General features: G+C 41.2%; 1 protein-coding gene across 4 annotated transcripts in view; it reads right to left on the bottom strand.

Moving 5' to 3' along the window:
- The window catches only part of LOC115441525, a 109089-nt gene that overhangs the window by 76060 nt on the left and 8512 nt on the right, over positions 1–24517 (bottom strand). For 3 of the 4 annotated variants that reach the window (XM_037437804.1, XM_030166343.2, XM_037437805.1), the window contains 2 exons: positions 17711–17933; positions 17268–17420 (listed from right to left, as the gene is read on the bottom strand). In XM_037437804.1, the coding sequence (XP_037293701.1) occupies positions 17268–17420; positions 17711–17933 (376 nt within the window). Of the gene's footprint in view, positions 1–1265; positions 1493–17267; positions 17421–17710; positions 17934–24517 lie in introns of those variants that run through there. The other variant, XM_030166345.2, reaches the window with a different exon arrangement.

Raw genomic sequence — 24517 nt, 5'->3', positions numbered from 1 at the left:
CAATTATTTCCACAGTTTAGAAACTAGAAACTCTCCAATCAACTGAAGTTAGTTCGAGCTACTCTAACATAGTGACCACATTTCGTGGTTATTTGAAGCGTACGTTCGATGTGTTAGTCAAGTAGTAGCCCTCACTCAAACCAGAAAACCCTACAATAAGGTTGATCAATTAGAATCAAAATGATAACATGCAATAAATGAGTTTGTGAAATATTAACATGTATATACAAATTATATGATTTAAGAGTTAGAAGAAAACTCGATAAAACTCGTTTCAACTAAGTAAATATGAAACTCCGCGAATCTACTTCTCAGCTCTTACATTCCAATGCCTTGTTTATTACATGAGAATCTTAAAATGAAAATAAAAATAAACGAAAGTATCGAAGGGGAAACGTAAATGTGATTTAAAAAATCTCTCTCAACGGTCTGTTGATTCACCTGATGGTACGTTATTAGGTCTTAGACGTAGGGGGCGTACTGAAGCATGATAACCCCTTCAAGCGACCAGAACGATCGATAGAGCTTTTTATATGTATCCATGGTCACGTCTGGCTATTTTGTTCGCAATTCAAGGTTAAGATCCATCGTTTATTAAAGAAAAATAAACATCATTTGAAGAGTGCCAATTAAAAGAGATTGCAATGTTTATGCAAAAAGTTATTTATAGTAAAAGTTATACGAGAAAATAATACGACTCTAGTAATTGTATTATATTATTTATTTCAAGACTCAATTCATTATAAAAAAACACAAAAATAAATAAAGGCCAGACTCGCTTAAACGTTGTTAATTAACAACAATAAGAATTGGATATAAAAATACCAGTCATTAATGAACTTGTGCAAGCAACTGTTATAATAGTATCTATAAAATATTTTACAGTAGAAACTGGGATAAAAAGTTTTAACATTCTAATAAGTTTGGATATACCAGTTGCGTGTCTAACATGATATTATGCGAAGCATCGCACGAGGAAAACATGCGTATCTTCATTTTCCCGCAGCACGCTTCAGTAACAGCTTTGGTAGCTTTTTTACCGTGAAAATCTTTCATGCTTCACGCATGAAATCACTTTACTCAAGGATGCAACAGCAGTAATAAATAGTTAGATAGATACCGACTTGCTAATATTAAAAAAATGTCACCGATGAATTGATACTATATTTTATTTTCGCGAATTTAAAGAGATAAAACAATAAATATCGGAGAAATTATCACAATCCTTTACAATTTAAACAGATAAAACAAACAGAAAGTCCTACCTTTTGAAAAAAAGTCCTCACTCCATTCGCACAAACACTTAAAATGTACTAATAACGATAAACGATACACACGCGATATGTCGCGGTATTCTCGGATGCGCGGGCGCAGCGACGTCAATATTACACGCGGACCGAAGTGATACTGACGCGGTCGGTTCAAGTTTACGGGGGTATTCTTGCCGCCGTCGTTTTTGTGTCGCAAGACGTTTGTCTTGTATGAACTACTATTCAGTACTTATCATTGACGACACAGGTATATTTTACATCGCGTCCCCACCCATTTCTTATCATTCTTTATTGTTGCCGAGATGGGATAAAGCTTACCTTGATCATAGGGTTGAGAGACTTGAATCATTTTATACTTAGAATATCATAATTAGAACACTTTAATACTATTTATATCGTTAGTATAGCTGTAGCCAATCTTTGCATCTGATAGTAAGTACTATAACTCGAAAGCCAAACAACCCCTTTTAAAGAAACAAACCTTTCTGAACCCTTTCATTTATGACCGGTAGCGGACAGAGTATTTCCGCAAGTGTCATTGTTTATGATCATTAAACATCACGACGTGATCCATATAGTACCTATTTATTTGTTGATGATGTTTAGTTCCCTAGAATAGAAGTTAACTTCAGACCAGAAATGGTGACTTTGACATATTTTTGATGAGCTAAAGATGTATAAATATGTCTGAATAGATGGATGATCAGGATGATAATCATATAAATTGTGTTACTTTTTGCATATATAAAATTTAAACCATTAAGTGGAATGAACTTGGATTACTCATTATAGAGGCAATTCAATTTTAGCACTCATAAAAATTCAATACAAAAATAAAAATATGTAGATAAAATGAAATAATATAGTGCGATATATAAAAGGAGCAAAAGATGTCAATGATGAAAATTGGGAATTTTAGAGAGATGCAAAATAACAGCAATTCACAGATTTCTCTATAGATGAATTTTATTATTAATGAATGATACTAAAAATACATAAGCGACTTTACTATGTTCACACAATGTAATAAGTAATACTTGATACAAGTATTAGATACCTTAACTTTCAGTCATAACGTATATTGGAAAGTGATACAATAATAAGCTTATTAACATTTATGAGAGCGTTTCAAATAAACAAGGATATAATGAAAGTGATGTCACCTTGATAAAAATAAGACATTTTAACGACATCGAACGGCTGAATAACACCAATGTCAAGTTTGATTACAGGCTCTCAGCGGCCACCGGTGCACCATATTATGAGTTTTCGCTTTATACTCACTTTATTCTCACTGCGGTGGGATATATTTTATATTGCATAGCGACCACCAAACACAAGGTGTTAGACCTGCCATAATTGCTCACGTAAGTGTGTCGCGTTCTGGGATCAGCATGTGTATATCCGGTTCCAACAGGCCGACATAATTTTACCAACTGCCGACGGGTAATCATCTCTTGTCAGTTGACATTCTATTGGACCTACTTCACTTACCATCAGGTGCAGTGCGGTCACTTTGCTGTGCTCATTAAAAAAAACTTCCTAATTCACATTTTTTCATATCATTTATTGATAATTTTTATGCATCCTGCATATAGAATAGACTTCAATCAATTATATTAATTTAATTAGCTACGGTCATGACTTGATCAGCTATATGAATAAAGTACATATATTATTGCTGACGTAAAATGGCTATTAATAAATAATTGTGGACTCCTAAGAATTTGGTTTGTGTTTTTTTTTGGAATAATATTGCTATAAAATAATTTATTCATAAAATTTGGAATTAAGTTCATATTATAAATTGTTTTTATTACAATCTCTTACGCATTGGGAAGCAACAAACCTAACTTGATTTAATTAATTCCTTAAGATCACAGTTTTTGTTGAGTTGCTTCTATACGTTGTTATCAGGGTTAATTTAGTTTTTACTTTATTTTGCCTTCTGTTGAAACGTTTTAGTCATAGTTCATTAAATAATGAAGAAATCATTTCCTATTTCAATAATGGCCAATTTTGGTAGTAAAGATTATAACCAACCACAGACCGATTAATCAGCCTTTATCATGTTGTTTTAAGATTGCACTGAAGTTAATAAGATAAACATAAAAGAAAATATAATATCAATATGAAAAGAAATAATAATAATCGTATTAGCCCTGTATTATATATTGTCCCATTGCGGGGCACGGGCCTCCTCTACTACTGAGGGAGGGATTAGGCCTTAGTCCACCAGGCTGGCGTAGTGTGGGTTGGTAGACTTTACACGCCCTCTAAATTGTAGAACTGCTCAGGTATGCTGGTGATGTTTTCCTTCTCTTTAAAGTAGAAAAATTCACAAAGAATACACTCATAATTTAAAAAAAGTTTGAGGTGTGTGCCCTTGGGATTTAAAACTGCGAATATTCGTCTCGGTAGTTCGTTCCACACCCAACTAGGCTATCGCTGTGGTAGGTTGAAAATATTGACTAATTCGAAAACGAATCGAGAGTCGGTATTAGCGGTCAGTGGTAAACCCAGAAGCGTTTCCAATCACGCGTACCGTTGTATATTTATCTCTGAGGCTTACTTACGGGGATCCGACACGAAAAATATCGGATTGGAATCCAATTTGATCGGGGTATTATCCATAAATAAATCGCAGGATGTTTTCATGCCACGTGGAAATAGTAATTTACTGTTACCTATTCCAGATAATCATAAGTGGTCTCAAAGGTACGAAACTATATATTGTGTGAGACAACGGAAGTTTAAAATTAAAATTTAGGCAGAATAATATAATTAGAGCTTGATTATATTTATAAGCGTTAGTCGGTTTGTCGCTAATTGAAAAAAAAAATGACAATCTTTTATATATTATTGAGTCTCTATAACTTGAGAAAATGGTATAAATAAATGCGTAAGAAACTAATAATCTGTATTATTTAAGTGGTCTTTTAAACCTTTACAAATCATTCATACATGAAAAAACAACTATTATCTTTATAATAAAACCTCCTGTGACATGCAACTGCTTATTTCATCGTATATTTATTTAAATAAATAAAACATGTTGTAATTCTCGTAATGCCTGAGACAGCTATACTTACGGGATATCTAGGTCATTTATCTAATATAAAGGAACATTATTATTTGCGCCCACACGTTACTTTCAATTGCAACATTGCATTACCTTTGAATGTGACATGTCATATCAACAGGACGTGAAATAAATTAACAACAAGCCAATTTAAATCTCTATCTAACTTGTCATACTTGTAATTTTACATAAGAGAATTGGCTTAAGTTTAAATCCGGATGCGTAAAAGTGCATATTGACAGTAGTGAATCTAGAACATCATCGTGACGGGTAAAAACATTGCAGAGATCGTATGTAAGGCAATATTATGTTGAAATTGAACGAAGGAATTGTACCAAATGTTGAACTATCAGTCCCCCCGTGACCATGAAGGCTGCAAAGTCTTCGAAACGTCGGGACAAAAATAAAATACTAAAACCGCAATAAAATCCGAAAATAAGTTTAATTTCAATTCAACGAAGGAATTGTACCAAATGTTGAACTATTGTTTGAGCTTTGTGTGTATTGATATTATTGACTGATATTATTTTATAAAGATAGTTTAATGTTTCGATACTTGCGTGACAAAACTTTTTGTCATGTAAATATTAATTCATGACTCATACTCATTCCGATACCAACTCCAGATGTGGATCTAAACTTTGCACTTTAGAATTGATTCATATTCTTTAATTCAACATGTGAATTTTCCGCGGACAACATACTATATTTTTTTCAGTTTAGTACTCTGGGGGTCACTGCCCCTATTTTCTACGGAATACGCCCATGTTAGTGTAACAGCACCCAGATCTCAGATAATTGTGGGTCACACAAATATTTGTCTACTCGTGTCTCGTTGGCTTGCTAACCGTTAGAGATTGGATGTTTGCATTGTTTTATTACTTGAAAATGAGTTTGCGCCAGTTGTAAAGATGCAATTTTTTTTTAAGTAAAAAGTTTTCACTTATGAATTATATTTCGGATTGCATACCACGCATCCGCACCTTTTTAACCTAAAGGAGTAGGTAACGGTGCATCGATTACTTCAATTTTTTGTTGAAGTTTAATTGCCCCAAATCGTGATAAAATGGCAAAGCGTAATGACATTCTCAATTTAAGTTAGCACTGAATATTTTGAAAGGCCTCGTAAAGTTTTAAGATGTTGTCAGTTTGTAATGACATTTATTACATAACTTAACTATAACAGCGCCACCTACTGAACAACTTATTAACTAAGGCTCACTTGAGTGTTACCTCAGTGAAAGGTTTTATATTCAAGTTTATACATAATAGTATTTCATGTTTCCGCTAGATGGCTCTGTTTCACGACAAATTTTTGAGCTTTAGCTATTTTATTTATAGAGAATAGAGCCATACCCTCACAATTTATTTGCCACTATGGTAAAAGAGACAAAGAGACTCTGCGGCCAAATAACTGTTTCTTTTCTGTATTAGACATTCGCTGCGGCTATAGGTCGCAACATTAGTTTGTTTTCTTCACATTTTAGTTAATAGTAATCATTTATTAATATAACACTATATCTTATTTTTTATTGGATTATTATAACTTTGTTTCACACTTTTCAACAATTATACTTTTTTATATGAATTCAGTAAGATTGTATACAAACCATTCAGTTTATTCTAGACTATCATATTTCTATATGTATATAATTTGCCATAAATAAATTAACCTAACAAACTTTATATTTAGTCATCGTAAATAAAATTTTCAATATGAATTCTGTGAAACTGCTTTCAAAAGCATTATTTCCCCAAAGAATTTCTTTGAGGCTTTTAAAAGATGAGATTACAGATAACAATCTCAGTAAGCTTTTCAAATATTTGTTTTTATTTGAGTAGAAGAATCTTTAGACATTACAAAGATTTTAGCGGACTTGCTTTTTATATAATATCTATAATTACGTAATTTAATTATTAATATTATTATATTATAAATTGAGTTTTTTGCGCATTGGCAATACATATCAATAAAACCTATGATAAAAGTAGGTAAGACGTGTGAAAATCAAACTCCAATTAGAATTTACAGTATAAATAATATCTAACTTAAATATAACAATACTATAATTATGTAAGCATTAGGTTTGTATTACTATTAACGCCCACGAATTTTTATGTTTAGATTTCGTCCATAGAGTATAAAACACTGGCTTATCAAATGTATGACCATAGATATTAAGAATCATTAAATGCATTTTATTTGGTTTACTAGATAGCGTAGAATAATGTACCATTTATTGTAACTTTGACTTTGCGGATGAACAACACCTCAATCCCCTTCGTGACCATGAAGGCTGAAAAGTCTTCGAAAAGTCGGAAGAACTAAAATATAAAAAATCGCGATAAAATCCGAAGAGTAGTTTAATTTGAATGTACCAATGTTTTTATAGTTTATAAAATGTTACTCGTGCATAGTCCCTCATTGCAAAGGACTTCTTGCACGCTATGAACTGAGCTCTGAGTGAGATAAGCTCTTAGTAACAGATTGTATAAGAGTTCTAATGTTGCAATCTTGGGCGGATCGTGTCCGCAACCGAGGCGACCGTTACATCCGCACTCGGGTTACTGTCTTCGTTTATACACCTGATTTGATATTAAAATGAAATTAGTTTTAAATATGCCTCGGTGCCCGACTGCCTCGGTGGCGTAGTTGTATTGCCGTCGGTATCATGTCCGGTACAATAGCGCTCTGATGTCCTGGGTTCGAATCCCGGGTCGAGCAAAATGATATTTGGGTTTTTCTGCTCAGTATCAGCCCGGAGTCTGGAATTTATGCCCGATATGGCGATAGGCTCGCCCCCTATCACATCATGGGACGAAACATATTTGGCGAAAAGTGGGTGCCCTAGTTGCGCCTCTGCATACCCCTTCGGGGATAAATGCGTGATGTTATGTATGTATGTAGTTTTAAATATTATTCAAGTAATAATAAAGAAGGCGATAAGGCTTGTTATACAAGTCCATTTCTGCTGTAACTACAGCATATATTTTGCGTAGATTTTAAAGTATCTGAAGATGAGGTTAAAATAGACCGAAGTAGAAGATAATAAGGATGTATATATGAATGAGAAAGAGTTACCCTGATGCCAACAATTAAACAAATTATCATCACTTTGTGAGTGCTATATATTCAGTGCAAATTATTACAGGTTACATTATACAGTAGTGTAAGCCAAACAATGACAATTATTATTTATTGAGATAGATAAAACAATAATTGATTAATTCCTGTAAAATCAGCTTTATGTAATAACTTCACGTGTTTTAATTTTAATTATTTCTACATTCACATAACAGTGACCGAGTTAACAGCCCGATAGCGGCTATTTCTACTTCACTACACACAGCCCGGACTCAACTGAGAAGGAATTTAATTGTTTTCTAGATGCCAGCTGCGGGGTCGAGGTGTAAGGTGCCTTTTCCAGCGGGCTTTATGTGCTAATATTTTAATACTTACGATTTGCTTAGCCGGATTTAATAATAGCATCTTAATCATTGAGGGCTATATCTGAAATATCTTTAAACATACCGCCAAAGAATAATGTATGACATAAAACCTTAATACAGCCTACATCCTTTGCGTGACCGTTCATGAATTTAGAATCGGTTTGATAAATCTAAGTTATGTGAATTGTAAAATTATCACCAAGCATCAGATTTGAAGCCTTCCAAAAAACGTGTACAAAAATTGTTGATTTTTTTTTTTTGGGCATAGTAGTAAATCCTTGGTGGTATCGGATCACTTGCTCTGAAAATAATCTATTACGGATGACCTCCAATGATATTATAATAGTACTAAGACCTCTTATGCCTTGAATAAAATTCGTCCAGATTTCAAAGCCTTTAAGGAATATTACCTTGGCCAGTCGAAACGTACGCGCCCCAAACCTCTGCAGTCGCTGAACAAAAAATAGTTTTTCGTAACAAAGTACAGGCGAGCTTCATTACGTAATAGCGCTAATACTGAACAGAAAGCGCACTGAAATACTACCAAAAGCTTCATCCACTGTCTGCACTAAAGAGGTTCTATTTATTCTAGAAAAATAAGGGCGCTTCCTTTTCCGCTTTAATACCGAATGAATTATTGACAGTTGGTGATTTTACGTCGCGATTTTATTTTTGATTGCGTCTTCGTACTTGAGTTTCTTTCATTTCAGTTGACTTTCAGATTTTCTCTTTTAACAGTAATTTTGCTATAAAGCATCTTTGGTTAGGTTTTTGTTTCACCGTAATTATATTAGTAATGTTTCATTGAGTACAACCATGATGAATGTATCTAAGTTTCTATACGATAAGTTTTATCACTCGCTCTATAACATATAAGTTTCAAATTCTAAGTAATTTGTCTCTTGCCTATTTGGTATTTTAGGTCTTCGCTTATCTAAATCGATGCTCGTCCACACATGTTCTAAACTCACGTAAAGGTCACAGGTTGGCTTGATTTGTCGCTGATAGTATGTTCCCAAATTGCGATCACCAATTTAATCTGTTAAATGTGTGTCTGTTTATTCTTGATGAGTATCTTTTAGCATTTCTAGATAGGTATATGCTATGTCAGCGGACTGTGGTCAAGTGATAAATGTATTTTAATATTTAATTTTTAATGACATGTTGAGTTAAAGAGTATAACAAATTAATTGCGTTCTCATTTTTTAAATAATGCACTCGGGCATATTTGATAGCCAAATTCTTTAATTTATATTCTAAAACTTGTTATACAAACTAATTTAATTTAGTCGTCACGAATTTTTCAAGCGATTTGAATGTAAATATATTATGATCTCAGTGTTTTTACAACTTTATTTGAACGAAATCACGTACCCTTTTAAAACTTTATGATTAAAAGTTTAGGATCAACGTGAGGTTGGATTAAAAAAATCAATTTAGATTCATAATCTATGAATCCTATCGTTAAGGTACTTTAAACTTTTCGTATCAATCATTTTGAATGAACAAAGCCGAGTTCTGGAAACTTTTTTTTTTTTTTTTTTTTTTTTTTTTTTATATTTTTTTGTGTCGCGGGGAAAATCCATTTACGGACCCCCCACCTCCGATGAGGCGGGGAGTGTCGGACTCACCGGCGCCTTCCACCCAGCGATGCTAGGAGTCGCCCGAGATGTAATGGGCGGTCGCTGGGTGGGTCCCTACCAGACTTAGCGCACCGGAATACCGACTAAAAAACCCCGCGTGGGCCATCATCGGCGCATTAGGGACGGCTCCGGGAAAACCTGAGCAGAACGCATGGATTGCGCCGGAACCGCCCCTGCGCAGTGCCGCTTTCGCGGCCCGACTCGGCGGGGAAAGGTCCGTTCCCCGCACGCCGAGCGTCGCTGTGGCGACGGCGACAACGTGAGGCCTAGCCCTTCACGCTGTCGCCCACCCCGTGGGCCGCCTTAATGGATGGTAGGAGCGGCGGCCCCGGTTGCCCACGAGGCGCAGGGCGACGGGTTAGACACCGTCGCCCCGACGCCTCCTTCTCCTCCTATGGCGGCGGCGGGCGGGATCGGTCTGCTCCCTATCCCGCTCCGCGGCCTCCTTCTGCGACATGGCACGCTCGCAGAAGGAGGCCATAGCTCGCCACGACCTCCGACTGCGGACCATGGCGGCGACCACGGTCGGCAACGAGAGGTCGCTTCCGATGACGGCCAAGAGAGCGCTGCGCTCTTCCGTCCAGGCTGGGCACTCCTCGAGAGTGTGTTGGGCCGTGTCCTCGCGGCAGTTGCCACAGTGGTGGCACGCGGCGGACTCCTCCTTCCCGGCTATGCGACACAGGTATGCACCGAAGCACCCGTGCCCGGTGAGCACCTGCGTCAGCCGGAATGTCGGCGCACCGTGGCGCCTGTCCAACCACTGTCGAAGGACGGGTCGCACTGCCGCGACGGTCCTCAAGCCCGCACTCGGGCTCTCCAGCCTGAGCTGCCATTCCTCCACAGCGGCGTTGCGGAGGGAGACCAGAGTGGTCTCGACCTCTTGGGGGGCTAGCCTCTGTCCTCGGCGCAAGCTCTCTTCCCGCCACCAGAAGACAGAAGAGAGAGCCCGCGCGTCGAGATCCCAGGGCAGAGTGCCCGCCAATACGCAAGCCGCTTCGTGTGAGATCGTGCGGTAGCCCCTGACGATACGCTGCGCCACCATGCGCTGCGGTCTTCGCAGCAGCCTGACGCAGCGGTCGTTCAGGGAATTGGCCCATACGGGAGAACCGTATAGGGCCATAGACCGCACGACTCCAGCGTACAGATTCCGGCAGGGATTGCCAGGACCTTCGACGTTTGGTAGCAGACGGCCGAGAGCACCGGCCGTCCGTACCAACTTCGGCGAGAGCCTCAAAGTGCGCGCGGAAGTCCCATCGGCTGTCCAGATGAAGACCGAGATACTTCATCTTTGAGCCGACGGGTATCCGCACGCCCTCCACAGAGATGTAGGCCTCGATGGGCGGCCTACTCCGAGGCCCATGGAAGGCAAGGGCCTCGGTCTTGTGGAGAGCCACCGCGAGACCCAGTCGCCGAATCCTGCGCACCACCAATTCGGTACCGAATGAGGCGAGCAGGGACGCCCTCTGAAAGGTCCTGGCCGTCGCCGTCACGAGCGTGTCGTCCGCATAGCAGACGACGGCGACGCCTCGAAGGTTGGTACCACGGAGCACCCAGTCGTAGCCGATGTTCCACAGGAGCGGCCCGAGGACCGAGCCCTGCGGGACACCGCACGACATCGCTCTACGGTGCCACCCGTCAGCGCCCGGATACACCACGTACCTGTCTGACAAGTACGAGCGCACCAGACGCCGGAGATAAGGTGGCACCTCGTGATACCGCAGTGCCTCGTTGATGCAGGCCCAGGGCATGGTGTTAAACGCGTTGGCGATGTCTAAGGACACCGCCAGCACGACCCTGCCCCGAGCGACTGCATCCTCCGCCAGTGCTTTCACCCGCAGAATCGCGTGAATCGTGGATCGGCCGCGCCTAAACCCGTACTGGCAAGCGGCCAGATCCGGGCCGATCCGTTCGAGATGCCCGACGAGGCGAGCGTGTACCACACGCTCGAACAGTTTGCACACCTCGTCGAGCAACACGATCGGTCGGTAGGCCGATGGCGACTCTGCGGGTCTCCCTTCTTTCTTGAGCAGGACAAGCTTCCCCGTCTTCCACCGCGACGGGAAAGTGCCCTGCTCAAAGCACGCGGAGAAAAGGCTACGGAGCCTCGTACCCAGTGACTCGACAGCGAGGACCCAGACACGTCCGGGTACACCGTCGAGCCCCGGAGCCGAGTTTTGCTCCGCAACCGAGACACTGCCACCTGGAGCTCTCCAGGCGAAACCTCCGGGATATCCTCTGCCGGAATCGACAACGATGGCGCCGATGGACGTGGCGCCATCGGTGGAGGAATGGCCTCCTGGGTGGCCGGAAATAACGCCGCGACAACGTCCGTCACCAGATCGGCTCGGAGACTCTGCGTCAGCGGGGCGCCCACGGGCGGAGCTTGCTCAACGCCATGCGGTACGGGCGTCCCCACGGGTCGCTGTCGAGAGTTCTCCGAGACTCCTCACGTGCCGCGGCCTTTGCTTGCGCAATGGCCACCCGCAGCGCTCTCTTGGCCGTCTTGTGTAGGCCGTGAAGCAGCCGCTCCTGTTCATCATCGCCGGGCGGACGGGAATGACGGCGGCGGTGTCTGGCGAGTCGACGGCGCGCAGCCATGCAGGACGCGCGTAACTGGGTGAGCTCCGCCGACCACCAGTACACCTGTCGCTTCGGAGGGAGGCATCGGGCCTGGGGCATGGCCGCGTCGCAGATTTGCGACATTGCCCCCGAACCACTCCGCCTCCTCTTCGACCCGCACCGGCCCTGCCGGTACAGGGAACCACGCCTGAACAAGAGCGGCTTCCTTCACGGCCTCCCGGTTGAGCCGCGTAACGGCCCAACGCTGGCCGCCCCATCGTCGGGAGGTCAAACTTCCACTGTTGCTGGGCTGGTTGGTCCGGGGAGTGGAGACACTGAACCGTATGTACCGGTGATCGGACAGCGTCTCCTCCTCCACCAGGACTCTCCAGCCCTGGACACGGCGGGCTAGGTCCGGGGTGGCGAACGTGATGTCCACCACCGAACCCCCGTTGTGCCGCACGCACGTGTCCTCCGACCCCCGATTTAGGACGACCAGTCCTGAGGAGATCGCCCATTCCTCCAGGGCCCTACCCCGCGCGTCCGTCACCGACGAACCCCAGGCCAAGGATTTGGCATTGAAGTCGCCGGCGACAAGCACAGGGCGGGGCTGGCTGCTTTGCACCACCAGGGTTCCCAGCCGAATGAGAAAACTCTCAAATTCGGCTAGGGATCTGTTGGGGGAGAAGTAGGCTCCCACTACCCACACCCCCCCCCCCAACAGAACCGCCACACATCCGGTACCCTTCGCTACTTTTTTTCGAAGGGCGGGGAGCCGGCGGCACCCTGGTGATGACAGCCACCGAGCCGTCGGAGTCCCCTGCCCAGTCATCCCGGGGGGGAACGAAATACGGCTCGCTGACTACAGCCACGTGGATTGACCACTGCGCCAGGCTCTGAACAAGCAAGTCCTGCGCTCTGGCGCAGTGATTGATGTTCGCCTGGAGGAAATGTTTTTGTGCCATGATTTAATGGGCGATCTCCATCTCCACTGGTGGGACGGTTGCGGACGCGTCACAACTTCAGCACCTCCTCCGCGACGGTTGCGGGAGGGGGTCGAAGAGGCGACGCAATCCTTGCTGCTCACCCTGTGCCCCGCGGGTTTGCCGGCAGCTGCGCACACTGCGCAATGCGGCTCCGCGGAGCAACCCTTGGCCTTGTGGCCCTCAAGACCGCAACGGTAGCAGATCCCGCTGCGGTCCACCCCTGCGGTGCATTTAGCACCTACGTGCCCCCGGCAAAGGCACCTGTAACACCTTTGGGGCCTCGGCTCAAGGAGCGGACCCCGGCGGACACGAAGCCTACCAGGACGCGTCCTGCCCTGGCGACCTTATCCGCCACCTTTGCCGGGCACTGGGCCCACGCGGCGCCCAGACCCGAGTGCTCGATCTTGACCTGGCCCACCTTCAGGTCCTCGATCGAACACTCTCCGATTTTGGCGATAGCCGTTGCGACATCGTCAGGGGTGACGGACTCGTCAAGCCCTGAGATGCGCAGCTCTGCCGTCATGACGGGCCGGGAGACGCGAACGTCTTCCAACCCACAGAGCGCCTCCCTCATTTTGATGACGAGGGAGTCGGCTTTCGCCTCGGACTCAGGTCCGGGCACCTCGAAAAGGTAGGCACCGGTGGCCACCCGTCGCGCCTTCATGCCGACCCCGATGCCAAGGCTGGCCAGGTCGACTTTGCCCCTGACCGCCTGCAGGGCCTGGGCGTAGGTCGTGCCCCGTTCTACTGCCTCCGGTGCTACCGTCAGGGTGACGGCAGCCTTCTTCGGAAGACGAAGCTGGGGCACAACCTTGCGCACCACCTTCTGCCTCTGGCCGGCATTTGGGGCGTTCGGCTTCGGCCCGGTCCTCCTCTTGTTCCTCTTCCCCCCTGCCGCCCCGGTTACCCACCACTGTCCACCCCTTCTTCCACTGTTGTGGGGGCCGGAGCGGATTGAGGCAGAGGCGTCGCCGCTCTCCTCCTGGACCCCCGCATACGCCGACGCGGCGGGCGTTGGGCAGGCTCCTCGGCCACAGGTGTGGCTGCAGGAGCGGGGCCGAGGCGGGAGCTGGAACGTCAGCAGATCTGGGCGGAGCCGCGAGTGTTGCTGCTGCCCGACTCCTCCTCTCCCCGACGGCTGGCCAGGACGGGCCAGACACCACCGACGCCACTGACGAGCGTGGGAAGGGCGCTGGGGCGAGTTTGGCCGAGATCGCCTCGAGCGTTTTCTCCATGAGAGCTTCCATCCGTCTCTCATGCCGCTCGAGGCGATCCTCCTCCTTTTCTTAGAGGCCGCCTTCGGCTCCTGGAGCGGTCGCCGGCCACAAAATCCTCGAGGATTTTGTTCTGGGTGGCCAAGGCAGCCTCCAGTGCCGTCACCTTCCGCTCGAGGGAGGCTATTATGGCCTCCAGTCTCGCGGTTTCCGCGGAGGAGGGCTCTTCCGCGCGCTCCTGCAGCTTGGCGGCATCCTCCCTGAGAGCCTTCACAAACGTCCCTTTGAGGTTCCGGGACGCTTTTGAGACGTGACGGATGTTCTCCGCCACCTCAAGGAGGAGGTTCTTTGTGGGAACCTTTGCCGACTTTGGCGCCGCAATTTTCGGGCAGGGCGCCACGATCCTCACTTCCTGGAGCGCTGTCTCCTCCTCCACTGCGCGGGCGGCTTCGGCCACACGTTCCTCCCTCAGGGCCGACTGGTAAGCCTCCCTAATCCCGGCCACGGAGTCATCCTCCTCCGTATCCGAGGCTGAGGCCCCACACAATTTTTGGCAGCGGCGCGCAATACTGGGTCCGTTGCGCTGCCACTGCCACTCGTGCGGACTCCCCGCGGCCTTTTGAGGCCGGCTTACGGGGTTGCCGCGCCATTCGCCTAGGTAGCCGCGAAGAGTCACTGCTCGGCTCGGACTCGCTCAGGATCCGGGCCGGCGCGCGCCTCCTAGCGGCCACCGCCTTCCCTGGCTTAGAGCCACTACCACCGCGCATCTCGGCAGTCGAGGTGGAGGCAGTGTTACGCCCAGTCGCCAACGTAATGTCGCGGTCGGAGAGCAACTCTACCTCGACAGTGCACTCCTTTTTTTATTATTTTTTTTTTGGGTTTCCATCTTATTCCCACGAGTATGGGGGAAATAACGGTCCGCCCAGGCAGTGCCCCCTGTACCTGGGTAAGCCTAGCGTAACCCGCGCAGAGTGTCGGCCGGTACTCTGGCGGGGGTCGCACTCGGGACCGAACTACCCATCGGCCATGCATCCCCTCGCGGTGCGCCGCCGCTTGGGATTCGGGGTGATTTTTTTTTATAGAGGTTTTCTTCCTCGCGGTCCGGGCGGTTAAGCCAAGACCCTCGGTCCAGTGGGAGCGCGAGACATATCCACAGACCTCCACACCAGATTACGATCTGCGACGGCGACAATGGGAGAGGGAGTCCCCCCCACTGCCTGCTCGGGGCGGGATGAGCGCACACCGAGCCCGTCGACACCCCCCGGACAGAACCGGGAGCCGCCCGAGATGGGCCCACCTCGTCCGAATCGGACGACGGCCGCCGCAAGGGGCGACGACCGCCATCCAACTCCATTGTCAGGATATTGGCCGTCGCGCCGACCAGCTCGATCGACGCGCCGTTGCCCAGGGTGCACCACGAGGAGGTTTCCTGACCTAGCACCCCCGAGTTCTGGAAACTGATTTAACTCTTTGAACATTACTTAACATTATATAAGACTGAAATCCCTTTTAGATAAGGGTCAGAATGAGTGTGCAAGTATGAAGATGAGTATTAATGTACGTAGTTGGTTATTCTTTAATCTGTAATCAATGGAGATTTTCTTCTATGATTTAGGTGCTTATTTTACGTATAATACAATAGGTGTACACTGAACATGCGGTATCAATTAGAGGTGATCACAGTATATTATCATCGTTAACATCATCAACCGCAGGGTGTCCACTGCTGAACATGGGACTCCTCAAAAAAATTCCAGATCTACCTATTGGAAGCGGTCCGCATCCAGCGGCCTCCTGCGACTTTTAATTAGGTCATCTATCATATACCAACATACCCACGAAGAGGGTGGTATATGTATATGTTATGTTTGTGTTAGTAACCATCAAAAGATACGTTCGATCATCGCAGATAGATAAATGCTATACAGGATGTTTTAGTATAACCCAGCGCATGGCCAATATTACGTGAATAGGCGATCGGAAATCTAACACCACAGGAACCAAAACATAAATTTTTCATTTCACATTGATTTTCTATGTTTTTCAGAAAAAAGCTCAAATATTTTTTCAAGCACCTGATATAATATTTTATTCACGAGAAATCATTCGATATTCGTAGTTCTCATAAAATACAATAAGTATTCTCTTTATAAATGGCGTATTCTTTTTATTGTTGTCATCAGTCCTGTTTGAATTAAAATATTTATTCCACTGGTTTATTTAGAAGTTTTACATCATTTGTTAAAGGTTCTTTACTGTTACCGCAAATCACTTGACTGAACAGCAAAAAGTTTGTGAATGTTTTGCTTGATGCTTTGTTTAATGATTCGATACAAAACAATCAAACGTTTTCAATAAATAAGTTTCTCTTTACAGCATCTAGTATTATTTACTTTGCTTTCAAAGTCTTTCGGATATTTCGATATTAGGAAATATAATTTAATTATGTTTATTTTATGGGACACGCAAACATCTTAAATTAACTTTATCGCGAAAAGAAGCAATCATTAGGGTATTGAGTAATCCAGGAATTATTTTTTATCTATAATAAATCTAAGTTGACAGTATTGAAATTCCTATTTCACAGTATACACTGCTGCCATTAGGCCAAAAGGCAATTGATTACATGTGATCATCATACTGTTTGAATATTAAATATTCACCGTCTTAATAATAAACATTGTTTACGTATTTATTATTCATAATGTTATAGCACAGTGTGTTGTCTGTTTGTTTCTGCATTGTATGGAATTTTACGTCATTAGGTTTAATACAAAATGTTCTATAGATGGGACAGTCATACACAAAAATCATTAATATTTTCTCTTTTTGACATAACAATTTTTTTACGATTAAATATTTTGTAGCCTCTTCTAGTGAGGGAGTTTAGGCCTTAGTTAATCACGCTGGCCTAGTGCGGATTGGCAGATTCACTTACCCTCAATTTTTTTATTGAGAACTTCTCAGGAGTGCAGATATCTTAACTAGTATAGGAGGGCCGTGTCCAGCAGTGAGACGGTATATATTGAAGGCTGATATAATTTCATAGTTATACGACTGACCTGACACAATCCTGGGCACATTCCCTCAGGCGGCAATAGCTGCAGCTGCACGAAGAGTAGCAGGAGCCGAGGTCGGAGTCAGCCAGGCTGATGGAATCGAATCTCCTCACCATACCCTCGCCCGAACTCGGCACTGTGTGGGATCCACGCCATCTGGAATTGTTGAATGGAAATCTTTTTTAAGACCAGATTGGGAATTTCTTGTGTGTACTCGCTATAGTTACTTATTATTGAGGGTAGTTGTAAGGGAATTTGAATAATCTCGAACAGCATTATGAAATTTCTTCAGTAGGACATAAAAAATATTAGCATTAAAGATTATTAAAGAATATTTAGTCAGAACTATTATAATATTGAGCAAATATATTTGAGAAATATCTTGTACAAATCAAAATCTTTTATCAGCTATATTTAACTAAAAATGTATGTAAAAAGTTCAATACCTTGCGCTTTTAGAATCCATGTGTTCGACTAGAACATTCCACGTTCTATGTATAAGGTACAGCAGGAACAATATTCTAGAAGACTCTGCGTTAGGCGGTGGCTCCTTTTTCCGGCCCTGCCGTTTTCTACTATTTTGACTGCTGATGCCACTTCCCATCTCGCATTCGATATTCAAAATTAAACTGTCATTTCGACAATGACAACGCGATATGCAGATGTGCGCTGAAAAATAAAAAATAGAAATTGTAATTTAATGATGATGGACAGTGGCCAAATTCGCATGCTTTTTACTGTATAGTCAGGGCGATAATATTTTGGGAAATATTGATTTTGAACGTATTTCTGTTGGAAAAAAAATTAAATAAACATGTAAATTAATATTTGCACGGCCTTTAATCATCTCCATTGTATTTAGTGTAATTAAGGCTCTAACAAAGGCCTTATTAATGGAAATTGTAATCTTGTGATAATTTGGAGTGATTAATGATGTCGCGTCACTTGATTTAATTTAGTTAGCACATTTTTTTATGTTCGCAGGCAAAACAATTTTTCTTTAATATCTATGACGCAATATAAATGTAGTATGGTTGAAAAACTAGTATTATTTTAAATAAAATGCTATGGAAACACACGTTATTTTCCTACAAAGTAAAATGAACTATTCTAATACAAAATGTATCCCACTGTGCATTGCTTCCCTTATAAAAGCGTCATATTTCAAAAGAAGTTTTAAAATGCACACGACTGTTTTATCCCACTGTGTAGTGCATACACAGTGGGACAAAACAGTTGTGAAGTAAAACAGATAAAGCGTACATCATTGTACTTTGCATGCGTTGGCGTCGTATTGACGTGATCTCTTGTGCATACATATGGTCACTATATTTCAAATACATTTTACACCTCATATACCGATTGACAAGAGAGATTGACAAGAGATGATTATACAACGGCAGTCGAGACAATAATGCTGGCCTGTTGGAACCGGATATACACAGGCTGATCCCGGAAAGCGCGACACTTACGTGGGCCATTATGACGGGTTTTAACACCTTGTGTACGGTGGTCACTATCAGAGTGGATATAAAATATGTAAGTATATCCTATTACCACCAACTTAGCTAAGTTCTTATTCTGCAAACCATATGAGCGGTAGTCCGTGACACTACCTTATATGGAACACGAGAATCTTTATATTAATGATGTCATGTCGTTTTTATTCAAATGTTATATATCAATGTCATTGTTAGTGTTAAAGTTCAAAGATCAGCTTAGTCAACATCAAAAACAACCTAAAAATTGTAGATACAAATTATTTTTTTTGACACACAATATATTTTTTACAAAACATATGCAATTTTTTTGGTATGGTATCTGTTATTTTATAGTATTAATTATCAAAATGACACCCAACAAATTAGTACAACGATGGATGACTTAAAAATTTGTACACATTTTGTATAAAGTATAAGTTTTTAGTTGTTAATGCTAAATATTACTCCATCAAATTAAGTATTTAATTTTTATTAGTGTCATGTTTATACTATTTCCAATAGACAATAAGGCTAATGTTCGTTGTATTGGAAGTGTATATTGTGAAATTCTATCCGAATTCAGTATCCATTTATAATTTTACCGTTAGCTGGTAACTATTTTGGTTTTGCAATAATTGATTTGTGTAATGTAACACTTTCCTCACTGTTAACGATGAATAATTATTTTAATTATTATTATTGCCTTTAATATAATAACATTTCTTTAATAAACATAAAAAATACAACGCTAAGCTGCTGTGAATAAGATGTTTTAAATAGGTTCTAACACAACGTTTACTTGTTTTGCTTTTGAGACAGAGCGTTGTTTTACAACCAACTATTCCATCATGCAAATTCACACTTACTTTAGTGGTATCGATTTCTTTTAAGCTTTGTGTTTAGTTTCGAAGACTGACGTTTTTAGAAATGTTGTTTCATAAATTTAGAACTTAAAACGTACGAAAGAAGCTCTGTCATCCTCTTTAATGTTTATGTAAAAAAAAAACGGTTTACATTTACTTTGAGATGTTTTGCCATTTCTTTTGTTTTTACACTTATTTACAGCCGTTCTTAATAAAATGATCCCAATCTCAATCTTCAATCCGATTGCCAGTATGGATCCATCAACTAACTCCTTTGTATGTATATCGAAAAAAACTTTGTACTGATTGGTCCATTTTTGAGATACATCGAAAAAAGGGATTGAGATCGTTTATCGAAAATGGCGCTTAGTCAGAAATACACTTTAGGAGCTCAGGAATGTGGTATCACTGACACTTTTTGTGTTAATGTCATTAAGAGTACACTGTTGTGCACTTGGCAGTTAATCCATATAGCAACTACGTGGAAAGTGCAGCGACAGTTAATGAGTGTACAGACAGCTAGTCCAAACTGGTTAGAAAGTAGATGTTCTACGATTATCGGGAACTAATTTACGGGTAAAAGTTATCATTTTTCTTAGATTTATTGAAGCCAATCATTATTCCAATTTATAGTTTGTAAAGTTATTTCTTTCGAGAGCTCTGTTTCATTTGAGATATTAAATAACTAAGTTATGTACAGCAATAAAGTAAATATTTTATTAAAATCATATCGAACTTTATATGAATGCTATTAATCAAAAATGTGTCATAGTTTTTAACGACTTATTAATTATACCTAAGTATTTATTAATTACCAAACACAACGTTTCGTACAATTGCCTTCACATTCGAATAATTAAGGAAAATGTGCATTCGAAATTCAACCGTATCAGGTTCTAATTAACGGCAAATTTTCCAACATTTGAATTGCTAGTAAACAAACTCATAGTGCCAGGCCGTTAATACAATAAAAGGCATAAATCTTTGCATAACAATGAGCTATAAATTAGCAATAGGATGTTTTAGTATGACGGGGATTAGAGTTCGACAAATGCATTCAAGTATTATGATTCCGCTACACTGTATTGAGAGAATCGTCATGGTAATTGTCTGGATATAAGCCAGTTTTGCTCGCAGCGAAATGCGTTCGAGGAATTATAGGGCGAAGAATGTACGTTTAATTTACAATATTTTATGCTATCGGTGATTTGAAATAGGAACACAGAAATAAACGGTACCATTGATCGTTAAGAAATCTTGAGGACTGTCATTGATGCGTAAAATTGTTCATTTGATAAATATGGATATTATGAATAACGATTTTCTTATCAGAAGCTCTTTAAGAATGTTCATTGTGACATTTATTTGTTTTGGCGTGCCTGGGTAAATTATAAAAAAAAATATTCTTCTCTCTCTCTCTCTCTCTCTCCCTCTATATATATATATATATTATGTATCCACTTTCCGCTGTGTGTATTCCGTCCCATAATTATGGGATAGGGGGCAAGCCTGTTGTCATATCGGGCACAAATTCCGGACTTCGCTCTGATACTAAGAAGAAAAACCCAATATCACTTGGCCCGACCCGGGGATCGAACCCTAAATTAGGCATTTATTTCTTCAGATAGTCGTTAAAACTTCAACGGAAAATATCTTCTTAATTCTGGAAACCTTTAAACGCAAATTGAATCCGTCGTTTCATAAACCTTAAAATGTAATAGTATCGCTAAAACCATTTAATCTTGCTTTACCGTCGCAAACGGGTAAAAATACGTATGCGGTTTGAAACCGTGCGAGAGATCTACGAAATGCTTTGGCTGGATGCGAGCACACGTTTCGTCTAAGTAATGGATGCTGTGCTAGTTTTGGCACGTTTTCTGTAGCCGCCTCGAATACCAGGTCATGTAAAAAACGTGCACTAAAGTGGTTGAATCAAATTGCGTGGCAAGGTAACTGCAGTTGGCGATGCTCAATGACTTGGATTCTAATTATTTTTTTACCAAATGGATGTTTTTGAATTTAGAAGGATTAGTGTTTTTTTATTTGGTACGATGATTGCAATGAGGTCGTTTCTAATTATTTTTTTATAAATGTTTTTGAATTTGGAAGGCATTGTTTATGTTTTTATTTGGAACGAACGATTCTAAGAAAAGTGTTAAACAAGAAATAAAATGGTTAACTCGTTTATATCTGTTGCCATATATTTTGTGTTGTTATGTAGTCTATACTGTATACCCACGATTTCGTAATTATCAATTTGATATGCAGTCAATTCATTGATTTTTAGTTAGTTGTTTGTAAATTTGCAATAACAAGAGGAAATTTTGTAAGTCATTCTGACTACTCGATAATTCTTTGTTCTTATTCACGTGCGTATTATATTATGAGTTATAGCTATATAATATGTGCCATGAGATTTAAATCTTTATCTAGAATTTAGACACATGTCTTAGTCTGACAAGGACGATGCAATATTTTGCAGTTAGTTACTTTTTTTCTTTTTAAGTATGAGTAACTTTTGTCTGCGGCCCCGCCCAAATACGCTTTTTCGGGATAAATATTTTTCCGGAATAAGTAATAACATATAGCATTCAGGAGTAATGACAGCTACATTACTTCTGGGGGATATTAGTGACAGAATTTTCAAAATCGGTTTAGTAGTTCCAGAGTTTAGCGTATTCAAACAAACAAACTCTTCAATTCTATATACTAGTTTAGATATTAACTTTGCGTGATTAGCCATGACGCTTGTACCATCGGTCAAGGAGTCTGCTAATTCCATCTATCAGTGTTAAAAAACAACGGAAACAACAAATCTATCTTCTGGTGGAGTGCATTTAGCGTATCAAATCGTTCATGAACTTCGCCCAGGTGGTTTACGTTAGGTGAAAAGTACATTAACCCTAATCAAAACACCAAAATATTTTAACTAATTAATAGTTCTTAAAAAGTATCTCGTCCCTGCAGTGCATGGTTTATAGTAATTATAATAAAGTTTAATGACATTAAAATTAAACTATTTTACGGGTTTTATTGTAGTTTTTATATTATAACTTTCTCTTAAAATTAAATTCTTTGTAAATTAAATGATTTCGATGCGAGTCGAGTAATAATTAAAGATAATCAAAGTTATGTTTGAATTAATCAATAAAAATTGTTCATATTGCAAATAAAGACATATACAAAATGTTCCTTTTTTATAGTTTTGCGATCATTAACTTTTAACGCTCAGCTACATAGAACTCAATAACCTAAAATATATTTTCGGTTTAAAAGTAGTTTTTAAACCGAAACTAGATAATTATGATTCCGATAGTTGATTTCCTTGATATATAAATTTGCAACGAACTTACATGTACACTATTTATAACTGTCTAGAATTTTTGTAACGTACTGCCACGGAAAGTGGCAGCTAGGTTTGAATCAAAACGGTAACACCGTGGTCTATCTCTTTAAGGATTTGGTTCCATCTAAAAGTTATAATTATACATCTACACATATTATAAAACAAAGTTCCCTTTTCGGTCTGTATGTTATCGATTTTCTCAAAATCTACTTATTAACAGATTTTTATGAAATTTGGTATCGATATAGTTTAAGGCCCTGGGAAGGTTATAGAAAACCATTTTAGGATGGGCGAAGAGGAGAAGACCAGGGAATGTTCACTGACCTCAATGTGTATTAATAACGAAGGTACGCATACAACTGTGTGCCTTGTGCCGCGGCAAATGTTCCCTTGTGCAAGGGCGCGCATTCGGTGTGGAAACTGAGCGCTCAAGAATTCCCTCAGGGGTTTGAGATGTTGACATCTGTTTATTAAATAGCGATGACCTTCATGCTGACTTTAATTTGACATCATCTCAACTGATATCGAACTTCAGAGTGTAACTGAGTTGCATTTATTAATACGGTTCTATGTTACTATGCCATTAATTAATGTTATGCTTTAGGTAATAATAATATCAGCCCTGTATCATATATTATTCCACTGTTGGGTATTGGCTTCCTCTACTACTGAGAAGGATAAGTCCTTATTCCTCTACGCTGGCTGAGTGCGGATTGGTAGACTTCACACACCCTCAAAATTGTTATAGAGAACATCTAACGTTTGCGGGTGTCGTCACGATGTTTTCCTTCATCTTTATAGCGAACGATAATTCACAAAGAATACACACATGATGTTAGAAAGTTAGAGGTGTGTGTTCTTAGGATTTGAATCTGCGGACATTCGTCTCGGCAGCCCGTTCCACAACCAACTAGAGTATCGCCGCTTTTTTATATGCTGGGGGTATTTTACCGTAAATACGTATTGCACTTGCAGGTTATCGTTACTAGGATTTTGCATTTACGCGAACTTTGTATTAAAATACCACTCAATTAATTCTGCGTTTAATTGCCCTTATTAATATAGACGGACAGCTCTACAAACGTCATAATTCTCACGAAATATAATTTATCAACGACTTTCATTTTATTTGTTGCTATTTATTCGATGTCACGTTTTTTTCTCTCACGATTTTACTTTCTTATTAAGCCGCGGGAATTTAAAACACAACGCTAACTTGCTTTAATTAGACAGTAATAAGAAAAAACACCTTTATTAATATTTTAGAATATTTTGTAATTTTGAATATAGATTATAAGGTGTAATGTCTTATACTACTGATTTCAACTTATGTTTTTAATGATTTCTTATGTTTAAGTGAATGTTACACATTAAAATACAATACTATTCGGATTTTATCGTGGTTTTTATATTTTAATTTTAATTTTCTGCCGACGTTTCGACGACTGCAGCCTCGTGGTCACGGTCAGGGGAAACACCGCTGTAAAATCCGAAAAATAGTTTAATTTTAATGTTCTTTCTTTAATAGAAGGGTTACATTATCTTTGGGGGATATTATTCATG

This window comes from Manduca sexta, chromosome 12 (genome assembly GCF_014839805.1).
Source record: "Manduca sexta isolate Smith_Timp_Sample1 chromosome 12, JHU_Msex_v1.0, whole genome shotgun sequence".
Classification (NCBI taxonomy): domain Eukaryota; kingdom Metazoa; phylum Arthropoda; class Insecta; order Lepidoptera; family Sphingidae; genus Manduca; species Manduca sexta.
This window is presented reverse-complemented; position numbering and strand designations above follow the sequence as displayed.